General features: G+C 43.3%; 1 protein-coding gene across 7 annotated transcripts in view; it reads left to right on the forward strand.

Annotated features, from left to right (window-relative positions):
• The first annotated feature begins 4506 nt into the window (after positions 1–4506).
• N4BP2L2 (NEDD4 binding protein 2 like 2) overlaps positions 4507–22158 on the forward strand; it is a 79016-nt gene continuing 61364 nt past the window's right edge. For 2 of the 7 annotated variants that reach the window (XR_013813641.1, XM_079773980.1), the window contains exons 1-2: positions 4512–4854; positions 5855–7086. Coding sequence is in view for 4 of the 7 variants with exons in the window: in XM_079773980.1 (XP_079630106.1) it covers positions 5855–7086 (1232 nt within the window). In the remaining 3 variants the exon portion in view is untranslated. Of the gene's footprint in view, positions 4855–5854; positions 7087–22158 lie in introns of those variants that run through there. The other 5 variants (XM_079773981.1, XM_079773982.1, XM_079773979.1 and 2 more) reach the window with 4 other exon arrangements.

Consider the following 22158-nt stretch of genomic DNA (forward strand, 5'->3'; position numbering starts at 1 on the left):
GGGAGGGAGAAAAGATAAATAATATGAACAATAAAATGGCAATAAATACATATCTATCAACAATTGAATCTAAAAATTAAAATAAATGAACAAGTAATCTAATGAACCAAATAAACTGGTGAATAAAATAGAATCAGAGGCATGGAAACGTGAAATAGCTTGACAAATATCAGAGGGAAGGGAGTGGGAGGGTGGGAAGACATTAACCAAAGATCTTACCTATGAACTCAACAGTAGGGTGGGGAAGGCCTGGGGTGGGACAGGAACCAGGTGGAGGTGAGCAATGGGAATGGGAGGGGAAGAGGGACATCAGTAATATTCTTAACAATAAAGATTTAAAATTTTTAGAAATCTGGAAAAAAAATAAGGAAATCTGAATAACTAGGTACTGTAGTCGATATTAACATATTAATATTGGTTCATCCTATATAATAAAAGGCTAATATGCAAATCAACCAAATGGTGGAATGACTGGTCGCTATGACACGCACTGACCACCAAGGGGCAGAAATTCAATGCAGGCGCTGCCTCATGGTGGTCAGTGCGCTCCCACAGGGGAAATGCCGCTCAGCCAGAAGCCAGGCTCACGGCTGGTGAGCGCAGCGGTTGTGGCAGGAGCCTTCCCCACCTCTGCGGCAGCGCTAAGGATGTCAGTTGGACATCCCCCGAGGGCTCCCGGACTGTGAAGAGGGTACAGGCCGGGCTGAGGCACTCCCCCCTACCCCCGCCAAGTGCACAAATTTTGTGCACCGGGCCTCTAGTTAATTATAACAGTGTATCATAATAATGTAAGAGGTTATTAATAGGGGAAACTGTAGTGTGTATGCATGTTTAGAGGGGTGTTATGTTGGAACTCTCTATATTATCTATTCAATTTTTCTGTGAATCTGAAGCTGTTCTAAAATAAGTTTAAAAATAAATACAGATAGCAATGGATTATAACTTTTTAAGAGATACTTGAATTCATAATGATAGTAAAGAAACAATAAGGAGGATTCTTATACAGGGTGGCCCATAAATTGCTTTACAACTTAAATATTTAATAAATTTTTTGTTAGTTTTTTCTACTTTTAAAACAATATAAAGTACAAAAAATGGGAATTTTTTAAACTATGTATGAAAAATGATGTCACATAAATTACCTCCATTTTTTGCTTCACTAGTGTGAACGAAAGAAGCCACCTGCTAACCTGACAAGCTCAGGGGAGGCCTGTGTGGTAGTCTTGAAAACTCAGAGACCTAAAGTAACCACAAAAGATGGTCTGAAAATTAAATATTTCACTACAAACAGGTTATAGTGGGCAGTCATTCCTAGGCTGCTATCTTCCCTGACAAAGATCAACTTGGATCTTCTTTACTGAGCCCATTTGCCTTTTTGCCTCTAAGATAACATATCTGTGAGATGTCTGGGTAACTTGTAACTTCCTTCTTTTGCTGGACCCCCTGGGGCACAACCAAATGTGGTAGGCGCCAGGACAGATGCCTCAAATTCCTTCATTATCATGTTAACTGTTCCTGTACCCACCTAAGTATGTGTCCATCATTTTACTTTTTGTCCAATCCCAGGGGTTTCCCACCGTTTGACTTTATCCAATGAATTTCATGTAGCCCACCTATGTCCCTCCTTTGATGGCAATGTATAAAAATAGATGTAACCCTGCATTCTCCGGAGCATAATCTCAATTCATTGAGGTTCTGCTTCCCGGCATATGTCGACAGTTTGGCTCAAATAAACTCACTAAAATTCTTTACAGGTTTCAATGGTTTTTTTCATTAACACTAGCATGGGCTCTTTCTATGGTATTTTCCATGACGGCTCTTAACATGTCAGGCTCCAACACTTGAATTTCTTCCTGTATATTGTCCTTAAGCTGCTGGCTAGTCCTGGACTTTAGTTCATGCACCAGTTGCACCTTGTATGGGTACATGTGTAAATTTGTTTGTATGCACTGCAACAAAGTCCATAAGGTTCCAAGCTCTCGAGAATATTCCAGGGGAGATTCCTGGTTCTTCCTGACTGCTCTGCTATACACACTCAATGTTTTCCTGCGCACGTACCGAATGTGATCTCCTGACGTGGCAAATCACTAATAGACACTTGTTGCTGGAAACATTGAACTAAGTGACGTATTGCTGGTTTTGGGGGTGGATTCCTTACATGAAAAAAGCCCATGTATTATGCTTTCTTTCTGTGTTAGAACAATGGAGTGTTGATTTTCAAAATAAAATTCAATGATTTTTACACATTGCTCCGTCATGAATTTTTCCATAATAAATTTCCAGCGAACAAATTTTCAAAATTTGAAACAAACAAAAAAATAATTGTCACCCTGTCAAGTTTGGCTCAGTGAATAGAGTGGCTGTCCAAGGATTGAAAGGTTCCAGGTTTGATTCCAATCAAGGGCACATACCTCATTTGCAGGCTCAATCCTGGGCAGGGTGCGTGCGGGAGACAACCAATTGATGTGTCTCTCTTGCCGGAAACCTAACATTGTCACTTGGTAGTTATGTGAAAAGGGAACCCGGGAAGGCTGGTCAACCTTGAAGCTAAAGGTCAGAGCCAACCACTCCCTATCTAATTGAGACAATGGTAACTAAGGCAACTTCCCCACCAAATAATCATGTAAATCCTTACTGATAAGATAATCTGTCTGTTACTGGAATTACCTGCCTAAGGGCAATGGGTGTATCTCAGGACCCCAATAAAAGGGATGGCAAAGGCCAGAGCAGGAGTAGTCCTCCCACTAGAGGTGGGCTCCCGCCTGGCCCCCCATTTACCCAAATTGATTCTTTTCTAGCTTCTTTTCATTTTGACTGCGGCCTTCTCCAGAAACCGGACCTGAACGGGAACCCTGAAACACGCAGGACGTGAGAAGGGATCCCACACTCTCTCTCTCTCCATCTCTTCCCCTCCCGTACACTCTTTCTAAAAATCAATGGGAAAATATCCTCGGATGAGTATTAACAACAATAAATTAGTGCAAAAAAAGTTATGAAATTTTTAAATATATTTTATTGATTTTTTACAGAGAGGAAGAGAGAGGGATAGTGAGTTAGAAACATCGATGAGAGAGAAACATCGATCAGCTGCCTCTTGCACACCCCCTACTGGGGATGTGCCCTCAACCAAGGTACATGCCCTTGACCGGAATCGAACCTGGGACCCTTGAGTCCGCAGGCCGACGCTCTATCCACTGAGCCAAACCGGTTTTGGCTAGTTATGAAATTTTTAAATGGTAAAGTGACTTATGGGCCACCCTGTAGCAGCATCAGGACCAATAAATGTGAAGGATTTGAATGAGTTGGAAAAAAATCAATATTTTGTAACCTTCCTGGTAAATATTGGTTGCAGCAAGAACATCAATGGAGGCTGAACCATAAGGTAGAGTTTGAGAAGGAGCAAGATATTTGCTTGGTCTCGAAGTATCTCCTCACAGATTGCTCATAACACCTTGATCACATGATAGAGATTAATATCACCTTACAATGGATAGCTAGACATCCTGTGCCTCTGGATGTAATATCCAGAGAAGGACCCACTTCATTTATGTGGCTGTTTCAAGGGAGGATGCATAACTGGAATCTACTAAGGAGGAAATGTCAAACAAATGTCAATGTGGAAATCTGTATTTAGGAAGATTCTTTGCTGAGTCCTCTTGTTCATAAGGCTGTTAAATAATCAAATGCAAACATTCCATACTGTGATTTTAAATACTGTATTTATAAGTTAAAACACTATGACAACAAAGATTTATTTAACTATGAAGAGATTAGCAGTTACCCTGGCAGGAATAGGAAAGAATGCCGGGCAGGGTGGAGGTCTAGGGAGAGGGGACCCTGCGCGGAACATTACCAGTTGTTCAGTTCGTATCATTCTTTTCTAATTACTATTTTTTATTGATTGATCTTAGAGAGAGAGAGAGAGGAAGGGGCAGGGGGGAGACTTCAATTTGCTGTTCCACTTATTTATGCATTCATTGGTTGCTTCTTGTACGTGCCCTGCCGCAGGTGGGGCGGGTGGGCTCTAACTAACCTGCAACCCTGGCATGCCGGGAGGACGCTCTAACCAAGACCGGCATTTATTTCTAATTTAATAAACACATAGCCTTTCTTTTTACCAGGCGCTGTTCTAAGCGCTTTTCACATACTGTATGTATTGACTTTTAAATGGGAAAGCTCAGTAATTGGTCTTTATCTCCCAAAACAAAACAGATATATAACACTACATGATTTTATCATAAGCTCTGCTGCAGCGATGTTCTCCTTCGGTGGAAGAACATGAGACTACAATTACTGAATGGTTTTCGTAAAAACAAGGGCAGCTCTCCTTTGCGATACCAAACGTTGAGTTTCATTTGAAAAACCTGATTCTCTGTAAAAAGCCTTAAAAGCACAGAGGGCCGCTTACGTATGTTTTTGGGGTGCAGACACTCACGTTATCCATTCCTTTAAGGGTGAATCCCACAGCATGACACTTTCTTGGCTGAAGTTGGAGTTCTAAGTAACTTCCCCACTCTAGGAACCAGTTCCGGGTTAAGTTTGTTGCTCAATCAGCGGGTTAATGGCGCAATGGAGTCTGGGAGACAAGTCGTCCGCAGAGACATGCCGACCGGTGCGACGCTGGACTTCAATTCCCACAATGCCCAGCGCGAGCCCGCGACTTCTTCTGGGTCACTGTGAGGTGGCCGCCATTTGTGCGCTGACGGGAGTGGCTCGTAGTTCTGGCCGGGGCTTTCCGTCCCCCAGGTTTTGCTCTAGGGCCGTGTTCCCGCGTCTTTCAGCGTCTCAGAGGCCTGTCTTTCCCGAAGACGGTTTTACTGCCAGGCGGAGGTCGATGCGGAGCGGTCCGGTAAGGTGAGTCAACAGCCAGGGTCTAGTGTGTGTGTTGGGGGGGGCGGGGGAGGGGTAGTGGTGGTGACTTTTTCCGTTTTTTCCTTCTAATGTCGGCGATGCGGATCCTCGCCGGCACTTGGTCAGCCGCTCCCGTTAGCTGTGCGCGGGTTCCCGGCAGAACCTGAACTTGTTTCTGTTGGGACCGAGAAAGCAGTGACGCACTTTGGCCCGCCTCCCGGGGAGGCTGTGGGGCGCAGGTTGTGTGCCGGGCTGCGCTCCGTTACCGCTGCCCCCCTCTCTGCCTGGGACTTGCCCGACCTTTCTGGTGAGGAAACGAGAGGCCGAGCGGTGGCCGAGCTAGGGCTGTGCTGTTCGGCGTGCTTTCATTTGTGTCTTTCTCTGGCCTCGGTCCTATGGGTCCTGTTCCCGGTTCGCCTTTCTGCCTTTTCCTTCGTGTTGGAGGAACCCCAGAGTGGGCAGAACGAAGAACTGCGCAAAGCGAGCTTCCGGATTGTATTATTGAGGCCCCTCGGAATGTCACAGGAAGCAGTTTACCTTCGAGATGGACCGAGGAGCGCTTTGATCTGGGGAGTTGCCAGAAGTTCTTTGCTAAACAAAAATGAAGTTTGTATTTGTCTCATTTTCAGCGCAGCTAAAGTAGTTTTTTCTTTTAAACGATAGCATATCATCAAAATGTATGTTATTTATTCAACTTTACAGAGTTATAAAGTTTTTTAACTTCTCTAAGTTCAGAAATGTGTCATTTAGATTAAAGGAGAGGTATATCTTTTTTTAAAAAATGACATACGCTTACCTTCAATGAGATCCCTCTCAAATTATAACAATACTTAAATAGTAACTGACTATAAAATTACAAATTTATAATTTTTGTATTTTGGGAAAATGTTACCATTTACTATCACAAACTTAAGTGCCTTTTTCTATTTTCTTGTTTCCAAAGAAACTTGTTTAGAATTTTTAAAATATTAGCTATTAATTGTATGATTTGTGTGCTCCTCAGATGCCTTATGGTGAAATTGAAGCTAAATCCTTGGGATATGGGGAAGATCTAACAAGTGAACCATGCCATAAAAAATTGAAGTTAACCAAAGAGTCTTTTGTTTCCCCCCATCATGGTAGTTCTAATTTTCACAGAGTCCAAGAGAAAGTTGGAAATGATTGGATCCCTTTGACCATCCTTGATGTCAGAGGACATAGTTCTCTTCAGGAGGACAATGCCAAAACCACAGATTTGCTGAAACCTATGCATGATGAGATGCCTGCTGATAGACCAACTGTTATTGATTCACAAGTTTTACAGGCAACAAGTCCTCCATTGGTATCCACAGATGATGAGATATATAGCACAAGTAAAGCATTTATAGGACCCATTTACAAACCCACTCAGGAAAAGAAATGTAATGAAAGGAAGAATCAAGCAGACACTATCAATGGTATAGATGGCAAAAGAGGACAAGAAGAGAAACATAAATTTAACTGCAAAAAATCAGAGATTGATAATGAGTTATTCCAGTTTTACAAAGAAATTGAAGAGCTTGAAAATGAAAAAGATGATTTAGAAGGCAGTAGTAAGGAAACTGAACCCTCTGAGGAACAATGTATTTCGTATTATCAAGGCCATAATAATGATCTGATCAAATATGAAGAAGAAAAGAAAAGAGATCTTACTAATGTTCTTCAGTCACATTGTGGTTATCAGCAGAACGTGGGGAATGAGCCAGGCAAATATTCTTGTCATGGACAAGGAATACCTACATTTTGTGACGTGTCCTTTACTTCCTTCAGGCCTGAATGGCAATCAGTGCATTCTTTTATAGTACCCCGAGGTCCTCCTCTTCCCAGTTTTAACTATTTAAATATTCAAAGATTAAATGCTCCACCAAGTCTACCAAATATTTTCCATGGCCCTCAGATTCGAAATGGATGTTATGTAAATAATTGTCACATTAATTGGAATTGCTTGACTTTTGATCAAAACAATGAATATACTGACTATGAGAATATCATTAGTGATCTTCCCTATGGAAATGACTACACTGTACAAGATGGGTATGTGAATAATGGTTTCTGTGAAACCAGTGAAGGATGCTGGAAAGATCCTTCTATGGGCAAGTATAATAGAACAGACAGGTTTATGAACCAGCAGTTTCAAGAGGAAAAATTAAATAAATTACAGAAGTTACTTATTCTTTTAAGAGGCTTGCCTGGTTCTGGGAAAACAACATTATCTCGGTAAGTAAAGGATACCAAGTGAATACTTGGTAATTCATTACTTTGAAATCATAAATGATAGTTGTGATAGTGACAAATGCTTTCATGTTTCTAGTAGAAAATTTTTATTCTTGAAAATGGCATCTGACAGTGTAAATATTTTTAAAAGATGTTTTCTGATAGAGGAAGGGCGAATTGGCATATCTATATTAATAATTTGCAAAGGTCTTTAATAATAAATACACCATTATTATATTTTAATAATAAAAAATCCATGTGTAATTATGACTGGTGAAAGCAAATGCTATTTGAGAACTGTGCTGGCTTTCACTTTTAAGTCAGCTATTTAAGAAGAGTTGGGCTTTGACTCAGCTATTTCACTTTATGACCATGGACAGGTTTTGCTGTCTGTTAATAGAATGAGTAATACTTGAGAAGCAAATGAGATAACCCAAGGAAAGTAATTTTGAGCATGTTTATTTATTTATTATTTTTTTTTATTATTTTTTTTTTAAATTTCTTTATTGATTAAGGTGTCACATATTTGTCCTCATCCCCCCACTCCCATCCCACACCCCTCCCCATGGATGCCCCAACCCCCTGTTGAACTCAACCATTGGTTAGGCTCATATGCATGCACACAAGTCCTTTGGTTGATCTCTCCCCCCTCCCCCCACCCTCCCCTATCCTCCCTCTGAGGCCCGATAGGCCAATCGATGCCTCCTTGTTTCCGGTTCTGTTCTTGTTCATCAGTCTATGTTGTTCATCATTTCCCCTAGATGAGCGGGATCATGTGTCACTAGAGATATACTTATATGAACTGAATGTGAGATGAGCAATAATAGTTATGCTGACAGGCAAATGAATCAGTCTGTAGTGAGTTTCTTTCTGGACCAATAGTTCTTTTGAGACCCAATATCAATGTCCACCAGTTCCTTATGTGTACATGTCGGCACTGACCCCTCTGCTCTGGATGGTGGACAAATGGTGGTAATGCAGGTTCGATTCCCTCTGGTTGGGTCTCGGTCGGACCCAGAGGCACGGCTTCATCTGGACCCAGGGGCACGTGGCCTCACCCGGACACAGGGGGTGCGTTGCCTCACTTGAACCCAGGTGTGCGCGGCTTCCCCCGGACCCGGGACCCAGCCTCACCCGGATCCAGGGGCACATGGCCTCACCTGGACCCGGGATCCAGCTTCACCCGGATCCAGGGGCGCATGGCCTCACCCGGACCCAGAGGCGCGTGGCCTCACCCGAACCCAGGGGCGTGTGGCCTCACCCGGGCCTGGGACCCAGCCTCACCCAGATCCAGGGGCACACGGCGTCACCCGGACCCGGGATCTAGCTTCCCCCGGACCCAGGGGCGCATGGCCTCACCCGGACCCAGGGTCGCGTGGCCCCACCCGGGCCCGGGACCCAGCCTCACCCGGATCCAGGGGCACATGGCCTCACCCGGACCCGGGATCCAGCTTCATCCGGACCCAGGGCGCGTGGCCTTTCCCGGACCCAGGGGCGCGTGGCCCCACCCGGGCCCGGGACCCAGCCTCACCCGGATCCAGGGGCACACGGCCTCACCCGGACCATTTTGAGCATGTTTAAAAAGCACTGTGCTCTGTTCATACCATTGACTGACAGAGGGAACCCTTGTTTTTGGTTTCTTTGAATTTAAAGGAGTTTGACATGAGCAATATATAGGAGGTTTACAATTGTTTGTATGGAAAAATAATACAACAATCCTATATAATAAAAGCCTAATATGCAAAACATCCCCTCAACTGGGAGTTTGACCAGGGGGCAGGGCCAGCCAGCCAACCGCCCACGGCCCCTCCCCCTGGCCGGCCCCTCCCCCTGGCCAGCCCCTCCCCGGCCGGCTGCAGCGGCAGGCAGCCCAGGGAAAGGGGGCCCCAGCTGGCCGTGGAGGGAGGCAGCCAGGGGAAGGGAGGCACCAGCTGGCAGCCGGCAGCCGCTAGGGACCCTACCCGTGCACAGATTCTGTGCACTGGGCCTCTAGTTAATAAATAATAATACAAGAGTAAACTATCACACTCACAGCTGTAAATCTACTTTTGCCCACCCCTCTATGAATTAGTGGAGTTAGAACTGGTGATGTTTTATCTGACAAAAATATTTCAAATTCATGTTTTTGTTTACATTTTTTAAAAAGAATATTGTTGCACACTAATACATTTTTTGCAGTTGTGAAAAATAATACAAAGAAATACAATACAAATTCTTTACAATTCATGTAGGATGATGGAAGCTTTGTGCCAGAGAAGGAGAAAAAGAAAATTTATGTGGTATTTTCGGGGGGAGGATAAAGAATTCCAAGGAACCATTTTGTAAATGTTTTATATTTACTTGCAAGACAAACCTGAGCAATCTAAACAAAAGTTTCTTTAGAAGCAAGAAATTAGAGTAAGATTAAATTTATGACATAGACATTTCAAACTAGATTGTAAGCTGTGATCATTGTGAAATTTTAAGTTTATTTTAGGGGCACACGGCGTCACCCGGACCCGGGATCTAGCTTCCCCCGGACCCAGGGGCGCATGGCCTCACCCGGACACAGGTGGTCCAGAAAGAAACTCACTACAGACTGATTCATTTGCCTGTCAGCATAACTATTATTGCTCATCTCACATTCAGTTCATATAAGTATATCTCACAGCAAAGCTGTGAAATTTTAAGTTTATTTTAGGTCTTTACCTTTTGATTCCTCTTTAGGGAAGATTTTGTAATGATGAAATTTCAGTTCTTTGAAAGGATAGAAATTAGAAGTGAAGTTATCACAAACATGGGCACTTTTCTAGATTCAGAATATAATATCGGAAAAAGGTATTAGTTGGAATTTGGAAATTTGACCAAGGGATCTTCTAGCTAGAGACAGCTGACTAAGTTTTAGAATAAACATAAGAAAGAGAGTAGGTTTGGGACAACATATTGGAGTATGTTGAAATTGAAGATGAATAAAATAGTGGTAATTCAGTATAATTTCAGGGAGATAGTTATAGTGGGAGATGATAAAATTGATTATATGTAGTATGTATATTTTATTAAGGGTTTAGGTACATATGTTATAAGAATGGAAGTTATAGTAGAAATTACCATTTGTGTTGCAGAGTACTTTGATATATAAAAATCTTGAGATGGGTTGTGTTCTTTTCATTTTATAGAATAAGCAGAGGCTAAAGAGAATAAATTCAACTTAAGGGACTTGGGAGAATTTTCTAAAACTGGTAAAAGAACAAACTAGTGATATCAATGATAGTGTTTCTTCCCTACTCCTTTACTTTAGTATCTGATGCATGAATAGCTCTGTGTGTGACTCCTGACTTGGAGTAGCTTGGTTAAAGAATATCTCTTTGGTCAACAATCTATACTAATAAAAGGGTAATAGTCAAATTGGTCAGGACGCCCTTATAGTAACGACCCAACAGCAGGCTGCGTGGGGTGACGAGGCCGGCAGGGGGGTTAGTGAGGGATGACCAAACAACTGAACAGCAGGCTGCGTGGGGCAACCAGGCTGGCAGGGGGTGGGCACAGTGAGGGGCAACCAGGCCAGCAGGGGGGGCAGTTGGAGGTGACCAGGTTGGCAGGAGGGGCAGTTGGGGGCGACCAGGCCGGCGTGGGGGGGGAGCTGTTGGGGGCGATCAGGCCAGCAGGCAGAGACGGTTAGGGGTGATCAGGCTGGTGGGGGGGGGGCAGTTAGGGGTGATCAGGCAGGCAGGCAGGTGAGTAGTTAGGAGCCAGCGGTCCCGGATTGTGAGAGGGATGTCCCAGATTGGAGAGGGTGCAGGCTGGGCTGAGGGGACCACCTCCCCCAATGCACAAATTTCATGCACCGGGCCTTTAGTTTTTTAATAAAGCAGGTTTGTTTGTTTGGAATTGGATATAAAGACACATACTCTCTGGTGAGGAATCTATATATATAAAAGCCTAAGCAACCGAACACCTGAACAACCAGCCAACCATCACTGTGACGCGCACTGACCACCAGGGGGCAGACACTCAACACACACACACACACACACACACACACACTCTCTCTCACACACTGAGTGGCCAGATTATTATGTGTTCAGAGATCATAATAATCTGGACACTCAATGTATATCTGTCTGCATTGAATTGGTACCTGCCCTCCACTGCAAGAGACATAATACTTCTCCATTCATGAACAAGGACTTTCCTTGTTCAAAGGTTCTCTTTAAATGTTCACTTTTCAAAGTTTTGGCTTAGCTCAACCCTCAGTAATTCTTTTCTGGACTCAATATTTGCCATTACCACTCTTTGCATTTAATGTCAGCTGCACAATACCTTTCTATTTGTTGATAATTGACCTAAGCCACTTGGTTAAAAGTGGCTGAGGCTTAGTTGTTTATCCACAACTTTAGTAATACTTTTTTTTTTAATATATTTTATTGATTTTCTTTTACAGAGAGGAAGGGAGAGGGATAGAGAGTTAGAAACATTGATGAGAGAGAAACATCAATCAGCTGCCTCCTGCACACCTCCTACTGGGGATATGCCCGCAACCAAGGTACATGCCCTTGACCGGAATCAAACCTGGGACCTTTCAGTCTGCAGGCCGACGCTGTATCCACTGAGCCAAACCAGTTTCGGCAGGGCTACTAATACATTTTAATGAAATCAGTCTTGGGTTAAATTCTGACAAGTACAGACTTTAAATATTTATGAGTAAGCTAAAGTGCCAGCTCTTCGTCCATTTAGGCAAACAGCATTTTGATGAAAGGTTCATTTGAGGCAATTTCAACAATATTCTAGAGGTATAATTTTATTACTTCTATAGTTGGCAACAGCCAAACAGAATCCTGACTCAGTGGATGGACAAAGGACGGGTTAGGGATCAACCATTGAGTGCCATTCCCAGGGTGTGGACTATAGATTTTTTTTTATTTTTTTTTAAATATATTTTATTGATTTTAGAGAGGAAGGGAGAAGGAGAGAGATAGAAACATCAATAATGAGAGAATCATTGATTGGCTGCCTCCTGCACGCCCCTTACCGGGGATCAAGCCCACAACCCAGGCATGTGCCCTTGACTGGAATCGAACCTGGGACCCCTCAGTCCGCAGGCTGATGCTCTATCCATTGAGCCAAACCAGCCAGGGCGGACTATAGATTTTGCAAGCTTCTTATACTCTGTTCATGCAAGGATGAGGGGTAAATCTAAAATATTTTAGCTAACCCACATTTTTTTTAAAAAAATTATTTTATTGATTTTTAGAGAAGAAGGGAGAGGGATAGAGAGGAACATCAATGATAAGGGAGAATCATTGATTAGCTGTTTCCTGCACACCCCCCTGTTGGGGTTGGAGCCTGCAACCTGGGTATGTACCCTGACCGGGAATTGAACCAGTGACCTCTTGGGTCATGTGTCAACACTCAACCACTGAGCCACACCAGCTGGGTTAATCCACACTTTTTACACTCTACTGATTTCACCAATGAGAGAGTGTATTTTCATAAATAGGCCATTAATTTCATTATTAGCAAAATGTCTGGAGTTGATCAGAGAGAAAAGATAATTGAAGCACTTGGCCGAGAGGAGAGAAGATGCTATACTGCTGGCTTTGAAGATGAAAGAAGGGACTGTGATCCAAGATACGTAAGGTGTTCTTTAGAAGCTGGGAAGGGCAAGGAAACAGATTCTCTTTTAGGGCCTCAGTGAGGAACAACAGCCTGCCACCCCTTTATTTTAGCCAGTGAAAGTGATTTTAGACTTCCAGCCTTCAGAATTGTAAGATAATAATAAATCTGTATTGTTTTAAGCCACTAAGTATGCGGTGTTTTGTTACAGTAGCATGGGAAACTACTATATGGTAGTTTAAAGAGAGATGGGAAGATATTCCCCCCCAACCCCCCTGCTTTTGAGGGAGAGCTTGGTTTAAACTCCAGAGAAAAGATTTATCTTGCCTTATGTAGGTTTCTATTCTTAAGTCAAGGAGTGTGCAGAGAGTGAACTGCCCAAGTAAAGTAGTCTTGGGCTATGGGTATGCAAGGCCACTCAGTACATAAGGAGGTAAAGGGTTCATGAAGTGTCAGTTTTTACTCAGATTTTTCTGGGAAAATCACTTCTAGTTTTAAATGCACGTGGATGTATTTAAGAAAATAATATACAGTTCTTAGAAATTTCATAAATAAACCATGAAAATTAACTATCCTAGTAGGCCATTTGGGGAATAAGGTTCCCAAAACAGGGTTTAAGGAACCCTGTTCCTTAAGTGAAAAAGTATAAGCACATAGTGCATTAGTTATCCATGGTTGTGTAACAGATTATCCTAAAACTGAGTTGTTAAAGCAACAAACATGTATTGTCCCTCAGTTTCTAAAGAACAGGAATCTGGGTGCCTCTGGTTCAAGGTCTCTAACATGCTGTGATCAAGATGTTGGCTAGGGCTGTGTTCTGATCTGAAGGGCTTGTCTTGGGGAGGATCTGCTGGGAAGGTTTCTCAGAAGTTGTTGACAAGACTCGTTTTTTTGTGAGCTTTTGGATTGTGGACCTAAGTTCTTTGCTACTTGGACCGATTCACAACTTGATGGGGGAAACTGAGCCATCCCTGAGCCCAAGACAGAAGCTACTTTTTCCCAGTAATCTAAACTCAGAAGCAAAATTTCATCACCTCTGCCATATTCTTTTTTTTTTTAATTAAATCTTTATTGTTGAAAGTATTACTGTGTCCCCCTTTCTTCCCCTAGTAACACCTTCTATCCCGCTCTCATCCCCACCCCAGGCCTTCAGCACCCTATTGTCTGTGTCCGTGGATTATGCATATATGCATACAAGTTTTTTGGTTGATCTCTTCCTACCCACCCCCACCCCATCTTCCCTCTGAGATTCCACAGTCTGTTCAATGCTTCTATGTATCTGGATCTATTTTGTTCATTAGATTACACATATAAGTGAAATCATATGTCTCTTGGCTATCTTTGGAGAAGTATCTATTTAGGTCCTTTGCCCATTTTTTATTTGGGTTGTCTTCCTTTTGTTAAGTTGTATGAGTTCCTTATATATTTTGGATATTAACCCTTTATCAGCTGTATCATTGCCAAATATGTTCTCCCATACAGTGGTCTCCCTTTTCATTTTGTTGATGGTTTCTTTTTTTTGCTGTGAAGAAGCTTTTTATTTTTATGTAGTTCCATTTGTTTATTTTCTCCTTAATTTCCTTTGCCCTAGGAGATGTATCTGTAAACATATTGCTACGCAAGATGTCTGAGATTTTTCTGCCTGTGGTTTCTTCTAGGATTTTTATGGTTTCGTGCCTTACATTTAAGGCTTATATACATTTTGAGTTTACTCTTATGTATGGTGTAAGTTGGTGGTCTAGTTTCATTTTTTTTTTTTTGCGTGTATCTGTCTAATGTTCCCAACAACATTTTATTGAAGAGACTGTCTCTGCTCCAATGTATGCTCTTGCCTCCTTTGTCAAATATTAATTGAACGTAAATGCTTGGGTCAGTTTCTGCGTTCTCTGTTCTATTCCATTGATCTATATGCCTGTTCTTGTGACAGTACCAGGCTGTTTTGATAACAGTACCTTTGTAGTATAACTTGAAATCTGGTATTGTGATTCCTCCAACTTTGTTCTCTTTCTCAAGATTGCTGCAGTTATTTAGAGTCTTTTTTGGTTCCATATACATTTTTGGAGTATTGGTTCTAGATCTGTGAAATATGCTGTTGGTATTTTATAGGGATTGCATTGAGTCTATAGATTGCCTTGGGTTGTTTGGACATTTTAATTATATTAATTCTCCCAATCCATGAACATGGTATATTCTTCCACTTGTTTATATCTTCCTCTATCTCTTTTCTCAATGTCCTGTAGTTTCTGAATACAAATCTTTTACCTCTTCGGTAAAAGTATATTCCTAAGTATCTTAATTTTTTGTTGAAATGGTAATTGGGGTTGTTTGTTTACCTTCTCTTTCAGAGAATTAATTATTGGTGTATAAAAAAGCCATTGTTTTTGGATATTGATTTGGTATCCATATACTTTGCCAAATTCATTTATTAAATCTAGTAGTTTTTTAGTGGAGTCTTTAGGGATTTCTATGTACAATATCATGTCATCTGTGAATAATGAGAGTTTTACTTCCTCCTTTCCAATTTGGGTGCCTTTTATTTCCTCTTATTTTTTGTTTGCTGTGGCTAGGACTTCCAGTACTATGTTGAATAAGCATGACGAAAGCAGACATCCCTTTTTTGTTCCTGTTCTTCGGGGAAATGGTTTTATTTTTTTTAAAATATATTTTATTGATTTTTTTACAGAGAGGAAGGGAGAGGGATAGAGAGAGAAACATCGATCAGCTGCCTCCTGCACACTCCCCACTGGGGATGTGCCCGCAACCAAGGTACATGCCCTTGACCGGAATCGAACCTGGGACCTTTCAGTCCGCAGGCCGACGCTCTATCCACTGAGCCAAACCGGTCAGGGCTGGTTTTATTTTTTTGCCCATTGAGTATGATGTTCTCTGTAGGTTGTCATATATGGCCTTTATCATATTGAAATATGATCCCTCTATTCCACTTTGCTGAGAGTTTCTAAAAGGAGGTGTTGGAGTTTGTTGAATGCTTTTTCTGCATCTATTGATAAGAGGTCTTTTAATTTGTTTATGTGATGTATCACATTTATTGATTTGCGAATATTGTGCCAGTCTTGTATCCCTGCAACAACTTACACTTATTAATGGTGTATGATCTTCCTCTCTAATAAAAGAGTAATGTGCAAATTGGCCGTACTTCTGCTACACCCACAAGCCACGCCCAGCAGCCAATCAGGAGTGAGTATGCAAATTAACCGTACCAAGATGGCTGCGGCCACGGAGCGATCAGGAGGGTTGGGTTTCCCCGGCAATGGAGGAAGCCAAGCTTCCTGCACACCCTGGCCGGCCCAGGCCTCAGCTCAAGGCTACAAAGTTTCAATTATAGAAGATAAATAAATCCCAGATACCAGGGCCTCTGCTTGGGTCGCTGGGGGGCGTGGCCGGCCTGCAAACCACCACAGGCCCCTACCCAGGCCACCCCACACCCCAAGGGAACCCCCACCCTGATCCGGGACACCCTTCAGGGCAAACCAGCTGGCCCCCACCCATGCACCAGGCCTCTATCCTATCTAATAAAAGAGTAATATGCAAGTTGACCATCACTCCAACACACAAGATGGCTGCCCCATGTGGTCAAAGATGGCTGCCCCCAAGGGGACACAAGATGGCCGCCACAAGATGGCCAGCAGGGTAGGGCAGTTGGGAGGGATCAGGCCAGCAGGGGAGGGCAGTTGTGGGCGATCAGGCCAGCAGGGGAGGGCAGTTGGGGGCGATCAAGCCTGCAGGGGAGGGCAGTTACGGGTGACCAGGCTAGCAGAGGAGGGAAGTTGGGGGCGACCGGGCCTGCAGGGGAGGACATTTGGGGGGGGGGACCCAGGCCTGCAGGGGAGAGCAGTTGTGGGGGGGGACCAGGCCTGCAGGGGAGGGCAGTTAGGGGCAGTCAGGCTGGCAGGGGAACAGTTAGGCATCAATTAGGCTGGCAGGCAGAAGCTGTTAAGGGCAATCAGGAAGGCAGGCAGGTGAGCAGTTGGGAACCAGCAGTCCTGGATTGTGAGAGGGATGTCCGACTGCCCGTTTAGACCCAATCCTACCGGGATCAAGTCTAAATGTGCAGTTGGACATCCCTCGAGGAGTCCCAGATTGGAGAGGGTGCAGGCTGGGCTGAGGGACAACCCTCCCCCCCCCCACCCTGTGCACGAATTTCGTGCACCAGGCCTCTAGTTTTAATATATTGATGGATCTGTTTTGCTAATATTTTGTTGAGGATTTTAGTATCTAGGTTCATCAGGGATATTAGCCTGTAATTCTCTTTCTTTGTAGTGTCTTTATCTAGTTTTGGAATTAGGGTAATGCTGGCCTCATTAAAGCAGCTTGGAAATGTTCCTTTTTCTTGTGGTTTTTAGAATACTTTGAGGAGGATAGGTGTTAGTTGTTTTTTGAAGGGTTGGTAAAACCTCCCTCTGAATCCTTTCAGACTTGGGCTTCTGTTTGCTGGTTTTTGTTTTTTTTTTATTACTACTTCTATTTCATCAGCTGTTATTGAACTATTCTGGTTTTCTGATTCTTCCTGATTCAGTTTTGGGAGATTGTATTTTTCTAGGAATTTTTCCATTTCATCTACATTGTCCAGCTTATCTATACTAATAAAAGGGTCATATGCTAATTAGAGTGAATGTCCTTCCAGACAAAGCTGCAACGGCTGTGAGGTCTGAGGCTCAGGCAGCCGTGGGCATCTGCCGAAGGGCTGAGGCTCAGGCCTGATCCACCAGGTTGCCTCCTGCAGAGGGAAACCATACTGGGGGCCGAGGCAGAGGCAGTTAGGGGGGATCAACCCAACAGGGGGCCAAGTTAGGGTCGATCAGGCCGGGAGGGGGCCAAGCTAGGGGCGATCAGGCTGGCAGGTAGAGGGGTTATGGGCAATCAGGCAGACAGGCAGGCGAGCGGTTAGGAGCCAGCGGTCCCAGATTGTGAGAGGGAAACTCTTTGTATTTCTGTGTTGTCAGTTGTTACTTCACCATTTTGTTTCTGATTTTATTAATTTGGGTCCTCTCTCTTTGTTTCTTGATGAGTCTGTCTAATGGGTCATCAATCTTATTTATCTTTTTAAAGAACCAGCTCTTGGTTTCATTGATTTTTTTTGTGTTGTTCTTTTAGTCTCTATGTCATTTATTTCTGCTCTAATCTTTATTATTTCCTTCCTTCTACTTACTCTGGGCTTTTCTTGTTCTTTTTCTAATTCTTTAAATTGTAGGGTTAAATAGTTTATTATTCGTTTTTCTTGTGTGTGTGTTTTTTGTTGTTGTTGTTGTGTTTTTGAGGTAGGCCTGTAGTGCTACAAACTTCCCTCTCAGGACTCCTTTTGCTGTGTCCCATAGGTTTTGGGTAGTTGCATGTTTATTTTCATTTGTTTCCAGGAAGTTTTTTATTTCTTTCTTGATCTCATTGGTAACCCATTCATTGTTTAATAACATGCCACTTAGCCTCCAGGTGTTTGAATGTTTTTGAGTGTTTTTACTGTAGTTGATTTATTTTTTAATTCCATTTTGATCTGAGAAGATGCTTGATATGATTTCAATTTTTGAACTTGCAGAGACTTGTTTTGTGTCCTAACATGTGGTCTATCTTTGAGAATGACCCATGTGCACTTGAGAAGGATGTATAATCTGCAGCTTTGGAGTGAAATGTTCTATAAATGTCAATTAAGTCCATCTGATCCAGTGTGTCCTTTAGAGGTACTGTTTCTTTGTTAATTTTTGTCTGGAAGATCTATCCAGTGAAGTCAGCAGGATATTAAAGGCCCCTACTACGACTGTATTGCTGTCAGTGTCTCCCTTAAAGTCCTGTAGAGCAGAGGTCGCCAACCTTTCGGATCTCACGGACTATTGTTTGGTGACCGCTGCTGTAGAGGTTTTTTTTTCATGTATTTACTAGAGGCTCAGTGCACGAAATTCATACACTGGGGGCAGGGAGGGCATCTTCAGCCCGGCTTGTACCCTCTCACAGTCCAGGACCCCTTGGGGAATGTAGCCGTGTGCCAAGCTGCAGGCAGCCAGGGAGGAGCCCAAATCGGGGCTGGGCACCGCTCATACTCATCCTGACCCACTGCACCTGCTGCTGTGGAGTCGAGAGAGGCTCCCACCGTGGCAGCTGTGCTCACCAGCCATGAGCTCAAGCTTCTAGCTGAGTGGTGCTCCCCCTTTGGGAGCTCACTGACCACCAGGGGACAGCTCCTGCATTGAGTGTCTGCCCCCTGGTGGTCAGTGACACATCATAGAGACCAGTCATTCTGGTCTTTCCACCATAACGTTCGCTTAGGCTTTTATTATGTAGGCTAGAGGCCTGGTGCACGAATTCGTGCACCAGTGGGTTCCCTCGGCCTAGTCTGCAGGATCAGGCTGAAACCGGCTCTCCCAGCATCCCCCAAGGGGTCCCGGATTGTGAACGGGCAAAGGCTAGGCCGAGGGACCCCACCAGTGCATAATCAGGGCCAGGGAGGGATGCAGGAGGTTGGCCACCCATGGGAGGGCTCCAGGGTGTGTCCAGCCCATCTCGCTCAGTCCTGATCGGCGGACCCCAGCAGCAAGCTAACCTACTGGTCAGAGCGTCTACCCCCTGGTGGTCAATGCACATCATAGCGACCGGTTGACTGTCTGCCCACTGGTGGTCAGTGCACATCATAGCAACTGGTTGACTGGTTGACTGTCTACCCCTGGTGGTCAGTGTACATTATAGCAAGCAATTCAGTGGCCTTAGCATATCATTAGCATATTATGCTTTGATTGGTTGAACAGACAACTGGACGACCGGACACTTAGCATGTTAGGCTTTTATTATATAGGATGTGCTCTTATATTGGGTGCAAATATGTTTACCAGGATTATATTCTCTTCTTGGATCGATCCTTCTAGTATTATATAGTGACCTTTTGTCTCTTGTGATAGCCTTCATTATGAAGTCTATTTTGTCAGTCAGATATGAGTATTGCTAACCCAGGTGTGTGTGTGTGTTTTTTTGTTTTTGGGTTTTTTTTCATTTCCATCTCCATGAAACATTTTTCTCATCTCTTCACTGTCATCCTGTGTGAGTTTTTGTTCTGAGGTGGGTCTCTTGTAGACAACATATTTATTTGGGTCATGTTTTTTTGTCCGGTCAGCTCCCCTATGTCTTTTGATTGGAGTATTTAATCTATTTATGTTTATGGTTATTGTTGATAGGTACTTATTTATTACCATTTTAATTTTTTATGCCTATTCTTATCTCTCTTCTCATTAGAGCAGTCCCTTTAGCATATCTTGCAGTGCTGGTTTGGTGGTGAAAAACTCCTTAGGCCTTTTTTTTTGTCTGGGAAGCTCTTTTTTTTTCTTCACTATTTTGAATGGTAGCCTTGCTGGATATAGTAATCTGGTTTCAGATCCTTGCTTTCCATTACCTTGAGTACTTCATGCCATTCCCTTCTGGCCTTTAGTTTCTGATGAGAAATCAGGTGTCAGCCTTATCGGAGCGCCTTTGTAGGTAACAGTTTGCTTTTCTCTTGCTTTAAGCTTCTCTCTTTGTCTTGAAATTTTGGCATTTTAATTATGATGTGTCTGGGAGTGGGCATGTTTGGGTTTTTCTTGCTTGGGACTTTCTGTACCTCATCAATTTGTGTGGCTTTTTTCCTTTATCAGGTTAAGGAAATTTTCTGCCATTATTTCTTCAAACATGTTTTCTATCCTTTGCTCACTTTTTTCCCCTTCTGGTATTCCTATTTTGCGAATATTGTTTCATGTTATCCCACATTTCCCTTAAGCTGTCCTCTTGTTTTTTAATTGTTTTTTCTTTTTGGTTCTCTGATTTATTTCTTTCTACCGTATCTTCTAATTCACTGATCCAATCCTCATCTTCCCCTAATCTGCTGTGTATTCCTTCCACCATGTTCTTTATTAGTGCTGTACTATTCTTCATGCTGTAGAGCATCTTTGCTATCATCATTCTGAACTCTGTCTGATAAATTTCTTATTTCCATTTCTTTTAGCTTTTCTTTTGGAGAATTCTCTTGTTCTTTTGTTTCAGGTGTTTTTGCTTATTTCCCCATTTGGGCTGTCTGTTTGGGTTCATGTCTGTGTATTAGGTAGATCTGATATTACTTCCAATCTCTAGTGCAGGACAATGTCAGACACTGTTTGAGGCTGTTCCTGAGTACTGTTTGGAGCTATCAGTAATCCATAGCTGTGGCTCCCTCTGCTGTGGCTGGGTGCCTTTAAAAAGGACCACGATGTGTACCATGGTCTGTTTGTCCTAGCCCTGGGCCCAGAAGGAGAACAGGCAAAGACTCAAAGCCTCCAGAGATTCTTCTCTGCCAACAGTCTGATTGTTATCAGCCTTGGTTAGCCTGAGGCTACCAACCACTAGGTGGGGCAAGAAGTCTTCCAAGGGCTGGGGCAACTGCCTTCCTTCCCAGTAAAAACCATGTGGATAGCAGATGTCCCTTGGAGAAATATGTCCTCTGCAGTGTGAGAGCATGACTCAGCACAAGAAACCTGGGTGGCTGCCTTCAGAGCTCCAACCCCAGAGCCCCCAACCCTGGACTCTACTGACACAGCTCCAGTCCACTCTATCCTCTCTCAGCCATAGCCCAGGGTGAGTGGCTGCACACGAAATTTTGTGCGTTGACCCTTTAAGAGGATGTCTGCATTTACAGCTGTCTCTTCTTGGCCGACATCAACCCTGTTGCTTTTCATAGCCAGATGTTATGTGGGCACCTTCCTCAGTTCTGGTGCTCAGGGATGGGGAGCCCAGCTTGGGGTTTAGACCCCAGAGTTCTCAGTGGGAACCCTCCACAGCTGAGATATCCCTCCAGGACTTCAGCTGCTGTCTGTGGGAGCCCAGCAGCCCTTTTGCACCTCCCACTTCCTACCAGTCTCTATGAGGTCTCCACTTTAATCATGCTTGATTATCAGGGTTCTCTCCAGCTAGTCCTCAGTTGATTTTTCAGGTTGGTTCTTCTGTGTTTTAGTTGTATTTCCAGCTTGGTCGTGGGAGAGTGTCAGTGTAGCTTCCACTTACTCTGCCATTTTGGAATCATTTCTGCCATATTCTGTAAGAAACTCTAGTCCCTGACTGCAACCCGTACTGGAGGAGGGGATTATACAAGGGTATGACTATCAGGAGCCAGGGATCATTGTGAGCCAAATGGTTTTGGCGCTTCCACCTCTATTTATGTAACTCTGGTGGCCTGATTTCTGAAATTATTTTCGTTTCTGATTTAATATAAAATTACCAAGGTTGTTGTGAGAATTAGATTAGGTCATAGATATATATAAAATGCTTGGCCCGTAATAGATTCTCAAAACAACAGCTGTTTAGAAAATATACACAGCAGGTGGCCAGCAGGCCTATGTCTGAGTTTTGTGTTTTTTAAAAATTTTATTGGATACTTGATTTTTCCAGAATGTTGACATTCTGAGAATCCATTTTGGTATCTGACTTAACTTGTAAGAATTCTGATGGAATCTGACTATAATGATTTTGAAAATACTCGTATTC

Source organism: Cnephaeus nilssonii (assembly GCF_951640355.1).
Source record: "Cnephaeus nilssonii genome assembly, chromosome: 6".
Taxonomy (NCBI): domain Eukaryota; kingdom Metazoa; phylum Chordata; class Mammalia; order Chiroptera; family Vespertilionidae; genus Cnephaeus; species Cnephaeus nilssonii.